The 21,773-nt window shown below is 36.4% G+C and overlaps 1 protein-coding gene across 5 annotated transcripts in view; it reads right to left on the bottom strand.

Annotated features, from left to right (window-relative positions):
* ARL6IP6 (ARF like GTPase 6 interacting protein 6) overlaps positions 1–21,773 on the bottom strand; it is a 42,700-nt gene that overhangs the window by 10,067 nt on the left and 10,860 nt on the right. For 3 of the 5 annotated variants that reach the window (XR_012421109.1, XM_005573195.4, XM_045368257.3), the window contains one exon: positions 16,284–16,416. Coding sequence is in view for 2 of the 5 variants with exons in the window: in XM_005573195.4 (XP_005573252.3) it covers positions 16,284–16,416 (133 nt within the window). In the remaining 3 variants the exon portion in view is untranslated. Of the gene's footprint in view, positions 1–16,283; positions 16,417–16,772; positions 16,891–21,773 lie in introns of those variants that run through there. The other 2 variants (XR_010579870.1, XR_012421110.1) reach the window with 2 other exon arrangements.

Below are 21,773 nucleotides of genomic sequence, written 5' to 3'. Positions count from 1 at the left end.
GATGTTACTACAATTATTATTTGCATATATAAATGTGACAGGTTAAAACAAATTCACAAAGAAATTCTAAGTTGCTGACATTCTCTCCATATACTTAAATACACTGAATTTTCCTAAAACATTCCTTTGCTTAAATGTGTTAACTGGATATAAAATGTAAACGAGCAGAGCAAACAATATTATTAACAAGGCTAAGTTTCCTTAACGATACAAGTTTTGACCCAGGTTTTAACAGGTACAGCAATGGACTGACAGACAAAAGAGGTATCATCATGTAAAGGGAAAATAAAAGAACCAGAAGTGGAACTCCAACTTAAGATTTTGTGCTTATCAGGAGAAAAACTGGATCAGATGAACCTAAGGTCACTTCTATTTCCTTCCTTCCTCCCTCCCTTTCTCTTTTTTTCTTTCTTTTTTTCTTTTCTTTTTTTTTTTTTTTGATAGTCTTGCTCTGTCACCTGGTCTGGAGTGCAGCGGTGTGATCTTGGCTCACTACAACCTCCGCCTTTCAGGTTCAAACGATTCTCGTGCCTCAGCCTCCCAAGTAGCTGGGATCACAAGCGCAGGTGCCACCATGCCCAGCTAATTTTTGTATTTTTAGTAGAGATGGGGTTTCAACATGTTGGCGAGCCTGGTCTGGAACTCCTAACCTCAGGTGATCCACCCAGCACTCCCAAAGTGCTGGGATACAGATGTGAGACACTGTGCCCAGTCTTAGTTCTACATTTTTGTAAGTATTCCAGGTAGCAAGAAATAATCCTAAAAAATACCTCAAAGAGATTATGTACAGTTTTTTACCTATTAAAACAGGTTATTGGTCAACATTACCTGTACTTAAAACTAGAACAATGATGCAGAGGATATAACTACATAAATATTTTAGTCCCAGAGAGTCAATTAAGGAAACCTATCTATGATGAAAATTAGTGGATATAATTTAACCTGCTACTTCAACACTGTAAGATGTGACTGTTCATTTGACCATATGAAAGAATAAGTAGCAAAATAAATAGAGTACTCAATGGCAAAACCGGAATGTTTCTTCAAGTAAAAGTTAGGATTCCTAAATGTGGATTTTATTATGCTGAGATAAAGTTCTTTTATACTGCAAAACATTTCTGAAATAAAAATGAAAATAAATAAAAAATATTATTCAATAAGTCTAAAACGTGAGTGGAGATGTAGTTACAAAGAAAGGCTCATTACAACAGATCTACTTCCAAATCCTGAAAGATAAGCTATATAGAAGGTATGACCTTTTTCTGATTCTAGAGAATTCCTTTCAATAATAAAAAATTCTACAATGAAGTACTTATGTGGTCCCTGATAGTGGTTAAGAGTTCAAGCTCTATGATTAGATAAACACGGGTCTGAGTGCCAGCCTTGCCTCTTACAAGGAGTATGAAGAGAGCAACATTGTTTGACCTCTTTGACCTTCAATTTCCTTCTCCACACAATGGAAACAAAAATAGAATCTACCCTTACAAAGCTGTTGTGAATACCAGGTGTCTGGCACATAGTAAATGATCAATACATCTTAGCTATATAGGAAAGAAACTTAGCTGCAGAAGAGATTTTAAAAAATTCTCCTGACCATCGACTTAGATTCTCCCTTCCAAGTAAAACACCTAAACCTAAACTTGCTTTAAAACCAAAACAAAAACACAAACAATCGTAGTATAAAGGCAAACCCAGGAAGTAGATGGAAGAAAGAAATGGGAGAATTACAGGTCTCTCTCTCTCTCTCTCTCGTGTGTGTGTGTGTGTGTGTGTGTGTGTGTTTTCTGCTTGATATTACCCTCTTCCTACATAACAACTTCTCCTTTTATAATTCACTGGAGAACCCAGACTTCCATTATTTATATCTAGATTTTATTCTGTGGAAATATGTCTAGCAATATATTTACATTACTATTAAATAGTAACTTGCAAAGTGAATATATTATAAAAGAATTATATTTTAATTATTTTCATTTTTCAGGAATGGAATACATTTAAAATATAAGATTCAAATGAATTCAATGACTTTGGCAATTTAAGTGGCTATATTCTTACATCTTGAAGCATAAATTAAAGTACTGAATAAGCAACTTCCAAAAATTCCAAATAAATTACCTTAAAAAGAAAAAGAGACAGAATAACAGAACTGAGCAGGTCTCTTGTCATGTTTCAGTTTGTTTTTATGCTAGTTTTGGTTGATCTGAACTGAATCTCTATACCACAGTACTAAACACCAGACTCCACTCTGTTAGAATAATTGTTCCATGCCCTATTTATTCCTGTATTTTCTTTCCCTCGCAGGTATTCCCACATGTCAGAGATGCTTTTATGACAGAACTCTTGTAATTTAAAATAATAACTTCATTTCCAGCTGATATTGCTTTAAGCAGAAAGCTCTCTGTGCTTGCCAGAATAAGAAGTTATGTTAAAGGCTCATATATAGACCCAACTGGCTATTCGTTTCCGTGTCTGACTGGCTCAGAGGGAGAAGGCATGAGCAAGATGGTACTAATCTATTCCCCTTTCACACATCTGAGCTGCCTTTGATTTCTCATTCTGTCCCTAGCCCAGGAATCTCTAATTCCTGAAAGTTTTTAAGCTGTATATAAGCTTTGTTTGGAGTAACTACCAGTTAGTTCTTTATCTGGAATCAAAAGATCTTAACACTAAACCTGAAGCTTGAAAAACAAACAAACAAAAACAAGCAACACTATATTTTATTAACTTAAAAAGCATTTCCTTTTTAGAAACATAAAACTACATTAACTTTATTGTATCCTTTTGTCCTAAAAATTACTTGTTAGAAATTGCTGAAGAGCAGACAAAGTTGTGTGTATTTCAATGAACTTGACCATTGTTATTTAAGAAATTGGGGTTAGAATTTTAAAGAGAATGCTTCCCTAATTTCACCTCTTTGCTATGTCTCTCATTAAGGAAATAGTAACACACATGACTTTGCCTCTTACTTTTTACTCTAAAGTTCTTTATAACTTCCTCAATTCCCTTTTCATTCACCAAGATTTACAGAATACTCGGTATCAGGTATTAAATTACATATGGGAGATACAGAAATGAGTAGGGCTGGATGCGGTGGCTCATGCCAGTAATCCCAACACCTTGGAAGGCTGAGGCAGGAGGATGGCTTGAGGTCAGGGGTTCCAGACCATCCTGAGCATATAGGGAGATTTTGTCTACAAAAAAAATTTTGGCCAGGCATGGTGGCTCACGCCTGCCATCCCAGCACTTTGGGAGGCCAAGGTGGGTGGATCACTTGAGGCCAGGAGTTTGAGACCAGCCTGGTCAACACGGTGAAACTCCAACTCTACTAAAAATACAAAAACTTAGCTGGGTGTGGTGGCCTGTAATCCTAGCTCCTCTGGAGGCTGAGTCAGGAGAAGCGCTTGAACCCCAGGGGGCAGAAGTTGCAGTGAGCCAAGATCATGCCACTGCACTCCAGCCTGGGTGACAGAGTGAGACTATCTCAAACCAACAACAAAAAATAAAAATTAAAAAAAAAGAGAGAGAAAGGAGTAGGAGTCAGTATTGCCTTCGAAGATAACAGAATCTAGTGACATAGTACACTAACTTTTGCAGGCAGTATTACTGGAACATAAAGGAGCCATTCAGCTTGTAGAAGGGGAGAAAAAATTTCAAGGAAGAGCTAATCCCTAAACTAAAATTGAATATGAGGGATTTAGTGTTCTAAACACCTAACAGTATGCCCAGAAGCAAGAGACAATGGAGAGTACAGGAAGGTCAACAGTTTAATATGATCAGAATGAAAGACCTGGAAAGCTAGCTCTCTCCTCACTGGAGTTTAGTCATGGCTATACTATTCACAGGACTATTTTAACCTACCAGAAAATCTAATTCTCAATCTTTAAAATGAAGACAATAATTCTTTTCATTAGTGTTCTTATAAAAACTAAATGAGATAATATTAACAAGTACTTCTTGGTTGGGCGTGGTGGCTCATGCCTGTAATCCCAGTGCCTTGGGAGACTAGGGCAGGAGGATTGCTTGAGCTCAGGAGTTCCAAGACTGGCCTGGGCAACTTAGTGAGACCCTATCTCTACAAAATAAAAATAAAAATAAAAGACTTAGCCAGGCATAGCAGCACTCGCCTGTAGTCCCAGCTACTTGGGAGGTGGAGGCAGCAGGGTTGCTTGAGCCCAGGCAGTTGAGGCTACAGTGAGCCATGATTGTGCCACTCTGCACTTCAGCCTAGGGCAACAAAGCAAGACCCTGTCTCAAAAAAAAAATAAAATAAAATAAAATAAAATAAAATCTCAGGATAAATAACAATTATCCAAGAAAAGATAACTGGCAACTTGTGGTAGTCCATGGTCACACTTCTAGCTCAAAAAACCTTAAGAAAAGAAAACCTCTGACACTCTATTTGCTTTATCATCAGACATATCTGTTGCTTTAGTAAACTTACACTTATTGCCTATGGGGTACCATTGTTTTTACTCCATTTTAGAGATGAGGAAGTTATAGCTTGGATGCACTAACTGACTTGTTCAAATGTCCTTCTGCTAGGGTAGGGCTGGATTTGGAAGCTACGTCTCCTGACTTCAATACCCTTTTTAATTGTATCAAGCTGCCTCTGGTAATTTATAGGTTATTAAACAAAAAGGGTTCCAAGTACAAAACTGGCAAGCACTGTCTCTCAAGTATTTCTTATCAGTATTGCTCTGGGCATAGGGATACTTGTGCCTTTTCAGCTACTCATTTATAACACTGTAAATAGCACAAGCAAGAGCAGTCTGGCAAGGTGGCTCATGCCTGTAATCCCAGCACTTTGGGAGGCTGAAGAAGGTGGATCACTTGAACCCAGGAGTTTGAGACCAGCTTGGGCAACATGGCGAAACCCTGTCTCTATAAAAAATACAATACAAAAATTAGCCAGATGTGGTGGCGCATGTCTGTGGTCCCAGCTACTCAGGAGTCTGAGGTGGGAGGATCGCTTCAGCCCAGGAAGCAAAGGTTGTAGTCAGCCAAGATCATGCCACTGCAATCTAGCCTGGGCAACAAAGTGAGAACCTGTCTTTAAAAAAAAAAAAAAAAAAAAAAGCTACAAAGCAAACACTTATTAGCTGTATCACTTTATGAAAACAAAACCAATAGTTAATACAATTTCTTAGAGGATTTTGTTACATCTATGTACATCTCCATTCAGAACAGTAATGAAATATATCTTACAAGATATGCATGTACTTTAACCCTTTACTTCAAGAAGTTGCAGTGCAATGCCATCAATATATTCATTAATAGTGACAGCACTGTAACTGATGGCTCTGAATAGTCCCCAGATAATGAGATTTCATGATACTCAAGTATCAAGGCCAAGTTCCTGATCCATCTCTTTTGTCAGTAGCTTTTCTCTCCTACTGCAATTAGCCATCTGACATCTGTTTCATTAGTTCATGGCAATAAAGAATCTGATTTGACAAAGAGGCAGCTCTCCAGAATCTGTTATCAAAGTAGTAGAGTCACTTCATTGTGCTCAATGTTAAATCTAGTCTGTGTGGAAAAGAAATTTCTAATTTGAATACTAACTAACCCACTGTTTTTGATCTCCAAGGCTTATATATCTGCCCGTCAAGAACCTGTAACACTTGTATATTATTTTATGCTAAAGATGTCCACAGATACTTATTTCCAAGGAGGAAAAGTCAATGCTTATATTTAGTTATGAGGATAGGCTAACTGTATTAAAGAAAATCGAGTGCTGCTGGAAATTTCAAATTTCAAGCAATTCAAGCAAAAATCAACTTGTTCCCTTTTCTTGAATTGCATATTATGATTTAACTGTTTTATTTGTTCTCTATCTTCATAACCCTCAATGTGAAGAAGTCAGAGAAAACTCTAATAATAATGTTTTAAAGACCCAAATTAATGTTGAATAGAAAAGTAATATTATAATACAGGATGCCAATCCTGAATACTGAATGCTCCAGGAAATTCGCGTGTCAAAGTATTTTACTATCTGTGGCTCCCTACTACAGTTAACAACATGCTCTCACACACAAATGTTAGCATCTAATTACATACAGAACACTTTACATAGAAAGTAACACATGTAAAAGATTAACAGATCACGTTACTCTCTAAAATAGTTAATAAAAACAATTTACCAAAAATTAATTCAAACTAAAATTAACTTGTTCCCTTTTCTTTCTCACTTATAATTTATTTTGCAGATTCCAGATTGCATTGTAAGGCAATACAATTTTTTTAAACAAGGATGCACATAATGTTACATTAAATAAAAATTAAATTAAAAGCATATTTTCTAAAATTGAGTGTATGGTACTTATCAAATGTTATTTGTGGTTGGAAGAAGAAGAAATAGACGGATAATTCATAGTGATCAGACAATAAAGACTGATAGCATGAGGAAGGTAGCAGATACCCTTTGATTTGTATATTGACTGTGAAATAATGCAAACTGCCAATCTAATCTCATGGATTATATTTTAAGCAGGCATTTGTGAAAAAAAGACACCACTCTTTACCTTGGCATATGCCTAAAAATCATGATATAACACTAGTAACTGTGAAGTTTCCCTGCATTTTGACCATGAACTCTGTATCAAATAAGCCATACAGGGTTATTTGATAAACACAACCAATAATACATCGAAAGAGGAGATACCAAACTTCAAACTTCTCTAAAAATGTAAGAGTAAATTTATGCTGACGTCTATAAAATAGACATTCAACAGTGTCTTCCAATCTGCCTAGGAAATGCACAAATGTAATTATTCAAAGGACACCTGAAGAACAAATACTGTAACTTAAAACTGAGTCTAGTTATAATAAAAATATAATAATTTTGCTTGACTTCTAATAATTCAAAATGACTATCTGTGAGATGACTTTGAAGGCTTTGGTCTCTAAAAGAGCTATGTAGGAACATTTTAAATGATGCCTTTAAAAAAACATTTTTAGCATAAACATAGATATTTAAGGTCATTAAACTGAACAAAGAGTTGTACTCAAGGTATAGATTTATTTTCTTTTTCTTTCTTTTTTTTTTTTTTTTTGAGACAGAATCTCGCTCTGTTGCCCAGGCTGGAGTGCAGTGGCCGGATCTCGGCTCACTGCAAGCTCCACCTCCTGGGTTTATGCCATTCTCCTGCCTCAGCCTCCTGAGTAGCTGGGACTACAGGCGCCCGCCACCACGCCTGGCTATTTTTTTTGTATTTTTTTTAAGTAGAGACGGGGTTTCACCGTGTTAGCCAGGATGGTCTCGATCTCCTGACCTCGTGATCCGCCCGTCTCGGCCTCCCAAAGTGCTGGGATTACAGGCTTGAGCCACCGCGCCCGGCCGAGATTTATTTTCAAAACAATTCAGTCTATGCCTCAAAAAGACTCATATTCAGTTATAAGATTCAGGATAAGAAATCTCTTAGCACAGAAGTCAATTGAAGATTTAAGAACTGAGACATGCTCCAAAAACTACAATGCTGTGTCTGCAAGACATGTTATTTCTATAGCATATCTCAAAAGAGAGAGAAAATCATTTAAAATCAGTTTCTCACTAGATGATTCAACAATCCAAGCTTTGGATTCAGATATCCAACTCACCAGAAATCTTACTTTTATATACCTTTGATCAGCATAAGCTTGTAATTTGAAATTTTCAGCAGTACTTTATTTCCATTTACAGAGTTGGCCTATCCTCATAACTTTAAACACAAGCATTGATTTTTTTTCCTCCTTGGAAAGAAATATCTGTGGATATCTTTAGCATAAAATAATAGACCTATTAAGGAGCTTCCTTGGCATAGTAACTCCCATCACAATGATTTCAGCTACAGAAATCATTACATGCTAGGGGTGCTTGCCACTGTATTCTGTATACTTAGGTTATGCAAATTAACTAGATTTAAAATTAATAAACCAACTTTACTTGCCAAGAATGACTTATTTTGGAATCCCCAGGTTGTTTTGTATTCCTACAATGTTAATGTCCTACTGTGAAGGTTCAGTATGTGCTGTTAAATTTGACGTTTGATCAAAATTGTGAATGTTTTTTCATGTCAGCAATAAGACGCATCACTCATGTTATCATTTTTCCACTAAACTTACTACTATAGAGTAACATTTCTATCCTAGATGTGACATTTATTATCAGAGTGGTTTTTATTTCTAGCACACTGAATAACTATGAACCTGCAGCTACATACTTTCACCACTAGATGAAGCTTGAACATAGGTGATGTGAAATGTGGAGTGCAGTCTTAAAAGTGGAATACAGGTACTACGAGAAGACAATGGAGAAGACAGAGAAAGTTTGATGTTAAGAACAGATTTTGATTTAGCAATATTGTGGGGGCAAAACTGCCACATAGCAAAAGCTCAGAATGCCTGTTAATCGTCAATAAAATGATGCTATTTCAATTAGTGAAATTCCTCTTACTGATGATTAATTTCATAATGCAGAGGAGATAAGTTAGCTAGTACGGTGAATAAAAATAAACACAGAGTCAGTTGCAAACTATGTTACTTGCAAATTACTTGACTTTGTGCAAGTGGCTTAAACTTCTGAGACTTGATTTCTTTATTAAAAAATGGAAACACCAGACTAATAGTAAAACCTAAGAGATGGGTGGCTTAGGAGGGCATTAGTTCCCCCATAATGTTTAATAGGACTCTCTTAAAACACCCCTAGAAATCCTAGAATATTAGCTTAAAAGGTATACTTGTTCAGGAAAACACACTGTAAGGCACAGCTAGTATCCACAACTAGTATTTTCCCAATCAAAAGGACTTAAAAGTTCTGCTGCCACTGGCCAAGCCTAGAACAATCCCCAAAGTTCTTTTTTTTTTTTTTTTTTTAAAGAGCGTATCTTGCTCTGTCACCGAGGCTAGAATGCAGTGGCATGATCATAGCTCACTGCAACCTTGAACTCCTGGGATCAAACAATCCTGCCTCAGTCTCCGAGTGGCTAGGAATACAGGCGCATTTCACCACACCTGGATAATTTTAAAAATTTTTTGTAGAGGCAGTGTCTCACTATGTTGCCCAGGATGGTCTCAAAGTTCTAGGCTCAAGCCATCCTCCCACCTTGGCCTACCAGAGTGCTGGGATTACAGGCATGAGCCACCATGCCCAGCCCATGATTCTTTAAAGTTCTAGTTTTTCCTTGTATGCAGTATTTTTCCATGGGTAGGTAACATAGTGAGATGCATTAACTCCTGAAAACTATAATTAAAGTTGATAACCAAAATGTTAAATACTGACTATACACATACTGTTATATTTGTCTCTTGGAAATCACTCACAAAACCCAGACAATGAACAAGGAAAAGTGATGAGAAATGAACTGGAGATGTTGAGTAGGTAGTGTAGAAGAAGCAGGATAATGAATTATAACATAGTCAAAAATGGGAATGCCTATTTAGATATTCCCCAAAATCTAAACTTACTGCCTCTGCCTCTTGTTCTTTAACACTGTTAACAAACCTTTAATAACAACCAAGACAAGACTTTCTATCGAGTCTACTGGAATAAATACACAAAGAAAAGGACAGCTTACTAATTGGCAAGTTTATATATGTGATATTGCAGTATATCTTTTAACTTAGCAAAGTGGAATACATGGAACCATCTTTCCAAAAAACATACCTGTTGAAGTCCATTAACTACCTATCCGGAAATATATCTTGCAAAGTTCTCTATCTTGTATTTCCTAAACATCTTGTGCTTATGTAAAAGTGAAAGTTGCTGAGATTTATCTAATAAATAAATAACAGTAAACATAAAAAGATTTTAATATAAGAAAATGCTTTTATTTCTAATCTCAACCTCTTCTTATGAATTATTGATCCAAACTGATGATTTCATTAAATATGTCACCTAATATTTACTAAACAGTAATGAATGTTACTTTTATTCTTCCTCTGAGGGGTTTGTTTCTAGGGAAACACAATTGATAGTCACAGTAAATATGGTCTTCTCAAATGGTTTTCCCACTTCCACTATTCTGTTTAAAAAAACAAAACAAAACAAAACCCAGGTACTTAAGTCTGCAGAGATAGCAAAATACTACTATTTTAACAAACCAGTTAGATATGATTTATTTTACTCTCTTACAAAAAACTATATACATTGTGATCCCAATTTCGATTTTTAAAATATGCATAAAGAATGGAAAAATATACATTAAAATGTCAGCAGTAATTTTCCTTATTTCCATTTTTCTTTTTCTTTTTTTGGAATTTTCAACAAAGAATGTGAATTACTTTTATATAATTAGGAAAAATGCTTTCATTAATATTATTGCTTATTTTAGGTGAGAAAACACATAACCTGTCACAAAGATATTTTTATAAAAGTATGATGTTGCACATTGATAAAATATATCAATTTGATTTCAAAGAAAATATTAAGTCTGAAGATTTCAACTTTCTCAAAATGCGGAGTTGTTTCCCTGTACAAGGACTCACTCTACTGGTGACATAGAGAATATACTTAATCTGACATTTCTGAAGTAACTGCATATTTTCCATGAACACTAGAGGGCAGGGTTTTGACGATAAAACTCAACTTCGTTTGTATTTGTGTGTGTGTAAATATTTCACTTATATTTGGGTATATATATAATTTATATTTGTATATACGTACACATTATTTTGTACAAATACAAAATGTATATACACATTATTTTGTATAATAAACTCTTGGGCTCAAGCAATCCTTTTGCCTCAGCTTCCCAGTAGCCAGGACTACATTATATATATACACACACACACGCATTATTTTGTATTTATACATATTTTTGTGTATATATATTCTGTATTTATATGCAAATATATACACATATACAAACAAAAATATAAATACACATCTTTTATATTTTGTATTTATAGACATGAATGTGTATATTTTGTATTTATTTATATTTTGTATTCATTTGTGCACATACAACATATATTTTGTATACATTTCAAAACCATTTTCAGAGATTAATAAGTACATAATCTAAGGCTCTAATATGACACCATTTCATATTAAAACTGGATCCACTAGGCTGGGTGCAGTGGCTCATGCCTGTAATCCCAGCACTTTGAGAGGTCAAGGTGGGCAGGCTGCTTGAACTCAGGGGTTTGGGACCAGCCGGGGCACATGGCAAAATCCTGCCTCTACAAAAACGCAAAAATTATTTGGCATGGTGACACGCCTATAGTCCCAGCTCATTAGGGGAGGAGGCAGGAGGATCACTTGAGCCTGGGAGGTGGAGGTTGCAATGAGCTGAGATCACGCCACTGTACTCCAGCCTGGATAACAGAACCAGACCAGACCTTGTCTCAAAAAACCCAAAAACAAAAAAACATAATTACTAACTGATATGGTTTGGCTGTGTCCCCACCCAAATCTCATCCTGAACTGCAGTTCCCATAATCCCCACATGCCATGGGAGGGACCTGGTGGAAGGTAACTGAATCATGGGGGTGGTTACTCCCATGTGGCTGTTCCACTAATAGTATGTGAGTCTCTTGAGACCTGATGGTTTCATAAAGGGCAGTTCCCCTGCACATGCTCTCTTGCCTGCTGCCACATAAGATGTGCCTTTGCTCCTCCTTCATCTTTTGCCATCATTATGAGGCTTCCGCCTCCATATGGAACTGTGAGTCAATTAAACCTCTTTCCTTTATAAATACCCAGTCTCAGGTATATCTCTATTAGCAGTGTGAGAACAGATTAATACAGTAAATTGGTACTGGTAGAGTGGGGTGCTGCTGTAAACATACCTGAAAATGACTTTGGAACTAGGTAACAGGGAGAGGCTGGAATAGTTTGGAGGGTGCAGAAGACAAGAAAATGCGGGAAAGTTTGCAACCTCCTAGAGACCTGTTGAATAGCTTTGACCAAAATGCTGATATTGATATGGACAATGAAGTCCAGATTGAGGTGGTCTCCAACAGAGATGAAGAACTTATTGGGAACTGGAACAGAAAAGATGATTTCTGCTATGCTTTAGCATAGAGACTGGGAGCATTTTGCCCCTGCCCTAGAGATGTAAACTTTGAACTTGAGAGATGATTCAGGGTATCTGGTGGAAGAAATTTCAAAGCAGCAAAGTGCTTAAGAGTTGACTTAGGTGCTCTTAAAACCATTCAGTTTTGGCTGGGCGCGGTGGCTCACGCCTATAATCCCAGCACTTTGGGAGGCCGAGATGGGTGGATCACGAGGTCAGGAGATCAAGACTATCCTGGCTAACATGGTGAAACCCTGTCTCTACCAAGAATACAAGAATTAGCTGGGCGTGGTGGTGGGTGCCCATAGTCCCAGCTACTCAGGAGGCTGAGGCAGGAGAATGGCATGAACCTGGGAGGTGGAGCTTGCAGTGAGCCAAGATCGTGCCACTGCACTCCAGCCTGGATGACACAGCGAGACTGTGTCTCAAAAAAAAAAAAAGCATTCAGTTTTATTCATTCACAAAGACATGGTTTGGAATTGGAACTTACGTTTAAAAGGGAGCAAAGCATAAAATCTCGGAAAATTTGCAGCCTGACAATGTGACAGAAAAGAAAAAACAATTTTCTGAGGTGAAATTCAAGCCAGCTACAGCAATTTGCAGAAATAATGAGGAGCCAAATGTTAATTGCCAAGACAATGGGGAAAATGTCTCCAGGGCATGTCAGAGGTCTTCATAGCAGCCCTTCCCATCACAAGCTGGGAGGCCTAGGAGAAAAAAATGGTTTCACAGGCCTTGCTGCTTTGTGCAGTCTCAGGAGTTGGTACCCTGTGTCCCAGGCGTGGCTAAAAGGGGTCACTGTACGTCCCAGGCTGTTGCTTCAAAGGGTGCAAACCCCACGCCTTGGTGGCTTACATGTGTTGTTGGGACTGCAGGTGCACAAAGTCAAGAACTGAGGTTTGGGAACTTCCACCTATGTTTCAGAGGATGTATGGAAATGCCTAGATGTTCATGTAGAGGTGTGCTGCAGGGGTGGAGTCCTCATGGAGAACCTCTTTGCTAGGCAGTGCAGAAGGCAAATGTGGGGTGGGAGCTCCCACACAAAGTCTCCACTGGGGCACTACCAAGTGGAGATGTGAGAAGAGGGCCACCAGAATGGTAGATCCACTGACAGCTTGTACCATGTGCCTGAAAAAGCTGCAGACTCTCAATGCCAGCCTGTGAAAGCAGCCAGGAGGGAGACTGTACCCTGCAAAGCCACAGGGGCGGAGCTGTCCAACATCATGGAAACCAAACTCTTGCTTCAGTATGACCTGGATGTGAGATATGGAGTCAAAGGAGATCATTTTGGAGCTTTAAGATTTGACTACCCTAATGAATTTCAGACTTGCATGGGCCTGTAGCCCCTTCGTTTTGGCCAATTTCTCCCATTTGGAATGGGTGTATTTATAATGCTTGAACCGCCACTGCATCTTGGAAGTAATTAACTTGCTTTTGATTTTACAGGTTCATAGGCAGAAAGGACTTTCCTTGTCTCAGATGAGACTTTGGACTGTGGACTTACGAGTTAATGCTGAAATCTGGGGGACTGTTGGGAAGGCATGATTGGTTTTGAAAGGTGAGGACATGAGATTTGGGAGGGGTCAGGGGCATAATAACATGGTTTGGCTGTGGCCCACCCAAATCTCATCTTGAATTGCAGTTCCCATAATTCCCATGTGTTGTGGGAGGGACCCTGCGGGAGGTAATTAAATTATGGGGGTGGTTACCCCCATGCTGCTGTTCTCATAATAGTGAGTGAGTCTCACAAGATCTGACAGTTTTATAAAGAGCAGTCCCCTGCACATCGTCTCTTGCCTGCCATCATTTAAGGTGTGCCTTTGTTCCTCCTTGGCCTTCCACCACAATTGTGAGGCCTCCCCAGCCATGTGGAACTGTGAGTCAATTAAAACTCTTTCTTTTATAAATTACCCAGTCTTGGGTATGTCTTTATTAGACAGCATGAGAACAGACTAATACACTAATAAATACATTGAAAATTGAGGCCTTTTACTAAATTGATTCTAATTTAATACAAAAAGCAAAGATAATTTTTTAAAAAATTAACTGTTAAATGCCCTCAGAATAGCAGATCTTTAAGAGAATACTAAAACCTTCTCTAACCCCAAAGGCTTCTTACATTTACAAGGTTAATGAATCGTGATGGTGGTAAAAGAGAAGGTGAAAGGGAAAATGATACTCCAGGAAGAGAGAATAGCAAGAGTAAAATCATGACATCTCAAAATTGCATAGTTTATGTGGGGGATGTCAAGCTAATCTGGTATGTGACTACAATATAGGGTGCAGTAGGGAAATAGCTGAGGTTGGAAAAGTAGGGTAGAGTCATTTGGGGAAGGACTATTCTGCTATACTGAAGAGTTGGACTTTATTCTAAAGGCAATAGGAAAGCTACTGGCTTTTAACCAACAGAGGGCTAGATCTCTTTTTGTTAATGGAAATACAGCAGTTCAGTTATACCTTGGTATCCACTGGGAGATTGGTTCCAGGATTCCCACAAATACCAAAATCCATGGATGTTCAAGTCCCTTATATAAAATGGCATGGCAGTTGCCTACAGCATATGCACATCCTCCCCTCTACTTTAAATCATCTCTAGATTACTTATAATGCCTAATACAAAGTAAATGCTGTGTAAATACTTGTTATACTGTTTTTTATGTGTATTGCTTTTTATTGTTGTATTTTAATTTTTTTTCCCAAATATTTTTTATCCATGGTTGGTTGAATTAAAGGATGTGGAGCCCATGGATACAGAGGGCTGACGGTATATAGGGTGAATTAGAAGAGTGAAAACTTAGAGGAAAGAAGGCCAAGAAGTCAAGTATACTAGCCTTAAATAGTACAAAAACAGTGAAAATGCTAACAGGAAGCTTTCTAACAACATTTAAAAAGTCAGGAAGGAATGGACTTCATGAATGGACAAATATAATGAATAAGAATTTCAAGCCCTGGTGAGTGAAATGGGTGGATACTGATGGCTTCAAAGCAAAGACTAGAGTTTTAATCACTCTAAGTGCAAAATGCTTTCTGAAATCCAGGTAGCAAGGTCTATTAAACAGCAAGAAATGTGTGGCTAGAATTCAGGGAAGTGAGATATAAACATAAGGAAAAAATATGATTTATTTTTGGTGATTTTTGAAATGAGTCTCATTACCTTAGACTTATACCTGTTATTAAAGTAAACTTCTAATTGAGTGGTACCCATGTAAACTACGGGATGGCATTGTAATGTTAGGCTTAACTCTTAGTCAATTTAGATTATTATTTATCCACCTAAAAAACACAGAACTAAAATTTGTTGGAAAGCATATGATTTTATGTTTCACATACAGATAGGGATTAAAACATTAAAAATATATATATACACATAACATACATATATACAAATTCACATTTCATCTGAAGTCAAGCCAAAATTTTAAAAGATATATTTATAAGACAAAAAAAATTGGGAGTTTACTAATAATGAAGGCCAGTAGTACCAATGATTATTAATAACTGTAACTGGTATAACTTCACATTTATAAAGTCTCTCAAGTAAATGTTTTTATCTCTACAACCTGTCCATGAGGTAGGCTAGAGGTGGTAGTAACAACAATAGTATTAGAATAACATACATAAATTTAATTTAGTTTCCTGTCTTCATGTCCCCCCCAAATTTCTAGAATAAACTAGAGATCTTAGATGTTCTTATTTTGGAATTTATATTTAAAATCGTAACTTTCCTGGCATGAATAAACTAGATTAGAACACTACTGAATTTTCTAAAATTCTCTGAAACATGGAAAATATAGACCAAAGAAATTTAATACTGTTCCACTATGAAAAGCATCCATTCTGGTCCAGACATATAAAGTGGGTGCCATAAATGCTTGCTAATTATAACACAAAGTTAAAATCCTAAGGAAAAGTCCAATCCAATTATTATGTTCTTGTAAGTCTGACCATGTATGAACCTAGTAAAACTTTCAAATTGTTAGCATTAATTTTGCCTTTATAAACGGTTTTAAATCAAATTCCATTCCAAAGGACAAATACCCATCAAAGATTCTTAGTTCTAAGATAATCCCCTGAATTTCAGTTTTCAGAAAACAAAGCATTACCTAGATATAGAATTTTAAATATTATTCTCATGTATCTAAAGGCTGGGCCTACAAGCTGAAAAGTCCTATGTTTTATAAAGACTGGAGCCTCAACATATTTCGCAATCTGCCTCTTGCTTCTACGTATTTCAGTATTTTCAAGTGTTGAAATGCATTTAAAAAATAAACAGGAAACAGGAATACTTACTTGAACCTGGCAGGTGAGAGAGGAGTAGGAGGAAACATTCCTGGTTCAAAAGAATCAAAGTAAGTCACTGTCCAAGAAAAGCTGCAACAGGAGAATCCAGCAGTTAGGGATATTATAAGTAGAGTCCAGAATCCTTAACAGGAAAAGAGAGGGGGAAAAAGTAAATTATTAACACCAAAACAATTTAAATTAAACCAGTATTCTCATGTTCATATCATGTATATTTCTCATCTTCTAAATTATATGGACCTGATATAAGATTTGAACTTACTGCAAGCTAACTTATGTAGAAATAAGTGTACATTACTAAGGCACAACTAGAAGTCATATCATTGAATATTTTAATTAAATGATAATATGTGGGAAAAAAGGGTAAATTCAACAAGAACATAACATCTTCAGTTTTATGAAATTCAACTACAGAAAACACGGTTATAACATTTCACTAGACTCTTAAGATGTCTTGAGGCCAGAAAAGGTGGCTCATGCCTGCAATCACAATGCTTTGGGAGACTGAGGTGGGAGGATGGTTTGGGGCCAGGAGTTTGAGGTTGCAATGTGCCTCGACTGCACCACGGCACTCCAGCCTGGGAAACAGAATGAAACCCTGTTTCAAAAAAGAAAAAAAGGTCATCAGATTTTTCATTTAATTTCACAAATCATACCTTGCTATCTTTATTATTTACTACTAAGTGATTCCTTTCATTCCACACCAAGCACTTTTGAAACATGCCTCAATTTGGGGGTATCTCCTCTTTACAGTTTTCTTATGAACATTATAAACCTATTCTGATTCTTTAACCTTGCTCAGTATATGAACAAAAGTTGCCTCCTGATTTACAAATGTGTGGGACCCTAGATTTTATTTGCACTGAGTTTGGAACTGTATTTTCTCACAGAAGTCAAGTCAAAAGAACAATAGTATAATGGACTTAAGGAAAAAGCGTTGAGAAGAAGAATAGGAGACATAAAGGAAAAAGAAAGGAGTAAGTTAAAGGTTTTCAGATACTATTCATAACCCATTAAGAATAAAAAAAGAACAATGAATGTTCTTGTGGTTATAGGAAGACAGGAAATACTGATATTTAAGTGGCCAACTCCTTTTAGTAAGAAGTACAGTTTTATTTTGATGTCAAGTTTTAAAAAATTTTATAAATTAACTCACTTATTCATCCACTCAATCTATATTGAGGGGCTACTATGTGTTGGTTATTGTGCTAGGTGATGTGGATATAGTGGTGAGCAAAATAAAAAAGATAGCTGTCTTCATGAAGTAATTCTAGTGGGACAGAAAGATAATAAAACATGTAACTAAATTAACGAGATAACCATATACTGTGATAACTATTTTGAATAAATAAGATGTTACCACTTTAAGGAGGTAACATCAGAATTCAAATTGAAAATGTGAGCATATTTTTCTTGGAAGAATCAGTTAATTCTAAAATTCACATGAAATAATAAGCAAAAATAGAGACTATTCCAACCAGATATTGAAATATTATAGGAACTGAATACGTAAAACAGTGTGTACCGATACACAAATAGATGACAGGGCCGGGCGTGGTGGCTCATGCCTCTAATCCCAGCACTTTGGGAGGCCGAAGCAAGAGGATTACTTGAGGCCAAGAGTTTGAGACCAATCTGGCCAACATGGCGAAACCACCTCTACCAAAACTACAAAAATTAGCTGGGCATGGTGGTATATGACTGTAACCCCAGCTACTCGGGAGACTGAGGCAGGTGAATCACTTAAACCCAGAGGCAGAGGTTACAGTGAGCCGAGATAGCACCACTGCACTCCAGCCTGGGCGACAGAGTGAAACTCTTTCTCAAAAACAAACAACAGAACGAAGCAGAATACAAGATTTGGAAGAAGGCGGAAGAAGGCCCAAATAGATTAATAAAAAATGTTACTAATTCAATGGGGTGACCACTTACAAAAAGGAAAAGAAACTGGATCCATACCAGGTACCCTATACCAGACTAAATTCTAAAATGTACCAAATAATCTAAATATAAAATTGTAGAGGGAATCCCTGGAAAAGTCATTTATAGCCTTGGAGGGATAAAGGCCTTTCTAATCACGATACAAAAATTCATGACCCATATAAGACACAGAATTTCTACTATATACAGTCAGCCCTTCCTATCCACAAGTTCCATATCTGGAATTCAACCAACCTTGGATGAAAAGTATTTGGAAAAAAAAAAAAGTAACAATACAACAATAAAAATAATGTCAATCAAAACCAATACAGCATAACAACTATTTACATAACATTTACATATATTAGGTATTACAGAGAGTAAATGGGAGGATGTGCATAGGTCATATACATACAAATATTATCCAATTTCATATAAAGGACTTGAGGATCCAGATTTTGTTATCCACAGGGGGTCCTGGAACCAATTCCTCACAGATGCTCAGGGACAACTGTATACAGGTAAACACACATACTACTATATATGCATAGCAACATAAAATGTCAAATTGAATGACAAAAAATTTTTAAATAAAACATACCTTTGCAACTTACAGCACAAGGAAAAATTTCCTGTTAATACAAGTAATTCCTAGAAACCAATAAAAAAAAAAGACCAGCAATCCAAAACCCAAATATAAAAAGTTAAATGCAATTGCAGAATAAAAATTATAAATGTTAAAACATGAACAGATGCTCAATTCAATACCATTAATAATCAGAGAAATTAGGTCTTTTTTCATCATCAACTGACAAAAATCAAAAAGTTGTATAACATTCTCTGATGCTGAGGCTGTGAATAAACAGAAACTCTTCATGCATGGCTGTTTTGGAGAGTAAATTGTTATAATTTCTATGGAGAACAGTTTGGCAGTATCTGCTAAAATGATGCACGTATATGTTCTTTACTCCAGTAATTTTGTATGTCTTTAGGACAACATATCTCTGTATAATATACAATTATACATATATATCTTTGTATATTATAATATACAAACCTCTATAAAATGACATATATACAAGATTGTTCTCTATAGCTTTGTTTGTAATAACATAGATTGGAAACAACGTAAATAATCAGTAATGAAGGTAAAGAATTGGTTAATTAGGTACATCCATACAATAGAATAATATGCAGCTAGAAAAATGAATGAGGAAGCTCTTTAGGTACTGATATGGAAAGATCTTGAAAATATACTGGTGAGCTCAAAACTGAAAGTTCAGAACAGCTCTATGCATTTGTATAAATAAGGGGAAAATATGCATTATACACATACATATATGCATATGTTGTATATATGAAGAAATGTATGTTGTACTTAGATATTTTAAAAACTTTCTAGAAGGATGTAAGAATTTAACATTGGTTCTCTGTGGAGGGAGGAAAGAGTGGTTGGGAGAAAAGAGTAAGCCTTTTCAGTCTATATTCTTTTATACTTTTTGAATTTTGACCCATATGACTATTCTACCTATTCAAAATAGAACTAAGTAAACTTGTAAAAAAATTTTCAGTCGGGTAGTCCTTTTTGAACAGAGGAGCAGCAGGGCAGTTGTATCAGAATCTTTGTAGACTCGTTTTTAAACTGTGTCTGTAAAACAGGTTTCTGAAGAGTGTGTTCCATGCCTCAAGAATACAGCAGTAGTTGAGAACACTAGCGGATGACTTACGAATTATCTTATTTCCCGACTACACAAAATTATCCACCAGTCTTATTTTAGCAAGAAGCAGGTAAAAAGTACATGCAGTGGCCTGTTTGCAAATCTTGTTAAGCTCAGTTAACAGACTGAAAAAACTGTTAAAGTACAGACTCAGAAGAATTACTAATGGCAAGTGTGGCAAATTATTTCTCCTGATGGTTCCCTCCTCCCACCTCCCACCTGTTAAAGAGCTAACAGGCTCTGTGTTCATTTCCCCAGAAGAGGGATGTGGCAAAGCAGAAAGAAGAAACAGCCTGTTTTTCTAATTCTACATTGCACAATATTTACGGAAACTAGTGTACAGATATAATCAGGGATAGGAGTGTGGATAAACAGAAAATGTCTTGAATGCACAGCAAAGACAATGAGTTGACTGAAGTACAGATAAAATGTTCGTGGGGAACAGGGAAAAAGAGAGTGAGGGGCTTACCAACAAGTGAGAACGATTTCCTTAGTTTAAATAAAGCATGTTGTATGCATGTTTGCACTTATGTGTGTAAATGGGGAAAGGGAGTAGTGCTACAGCGGCTTCCCGACAAAGCATCTAGAAAAGCCCAAGCAAAACCATACATAGAGCATAGCTGTGTACAGTATCTTGGTAGGTAAGTACAGAGCCACGCTTACGGATGCCTCTGCCCTAAGCCTGGCATAGAAACACCACATGGTCATGTGGCTGGAAGTTGCTACATCTGAAAGACCATCCTGACCACAATAAAAGATATTTCAATAGTCACTTTAGCAAATGTCTTGAGGATTAGTCTGCATCTTCACCCCAATATCCTGGCACAGTGTCCACCTCTAGCACCTCAACCCAAGCTGGAATTGGGTGAACACAACCTTAGAATAACCCTCCTACCAACCCATCAGGATAGAGGGTCAAAAAAAATTGTAAGATTTAGTCTACAACTTATGGGTTGCTATATTGCCAAATAGCTCTTATTTGCTATTATTTAGATGACTATGTCTAAAGAGGGGAGAAAATAATTGACAAGTCTAAAGAGGGGAGAAAATAATTAAGTTTACTCAAAGTTTAACATACTTCTCCAGAACAAAGATGGTAGTTAAGAAAAATAAAGTGTTTCGGGACTGCTATAGAATGATGAAACTTGAGGTAAGTGAGGAAAGACACAAAGTAGCATAATCAAATGTGAGGCTTTCTAAAGCCTGTTAAACTTTTTCACTTGAGTGCTTTAATAGGGTACCTGTCAAATTTAATACAAGAATATTCGTTTTTCCAAAATTACTATTCCACAATCTAAGTACTTACTTCGCATTGAGCATTTTAACTATTTTATGTTCATTTTAAACTAATCAAAAGCCACATCATGGGTAAATCAGGTCACAATGATGGGGTAAAAAAAGTACATTGCAACATTGTGGTCTAGAAGTGTTTATGATTCAGGCAATTATCCAATTCATCTGCAAATAAGCAGAAAAGCCACAGAAATTGGTAACTCCCAACAACTAAATTTGTTACAAGTCAGTACCTGCAAAATCCTCATGCTAAAATGTTGACGTTTTATAAGCTCATTTTAGAAAGAATTCACAACTTTAAAAAGGGTATAAAAATGAAAGTGTATTAAATGAAATTCTTCCTTCCTCAGTTTGCCAATTTCACTCCTAAAAGCGATCAGGTTAAGAGTCTGTTATGCATCTTTCCAAAAATTATATACATATCTAGGTAATATAGATACATATATGGAGCTAGTTATATATAAAACATATATATATATATATTCTCAGTTTATTTTCCACAAGTGGGATTCTCACCAGAAAAATGGTTCTGCATTTTGCTTTTTTCACA

The sequence above is a fragment of the Macaca fascicularis genome, chromosome 12 (genome assembly GCF_037993035.2).
Source record: "Macaca fascicularis isolate 582-1 chromosome 12, T2T-MFA8v1.1".
Taxonomy (NCBI): domain Eukaryota; kingdom Metazoa; phylum Chordata; class Mammalia; order Primates; family Cercopithecidae; genus Macaca; species Macaca fascicularis.
Note: the sequence above shows the minus strand (reverse complement) of the source record. Positions and strands in the feature narration are given on the sequence as shown.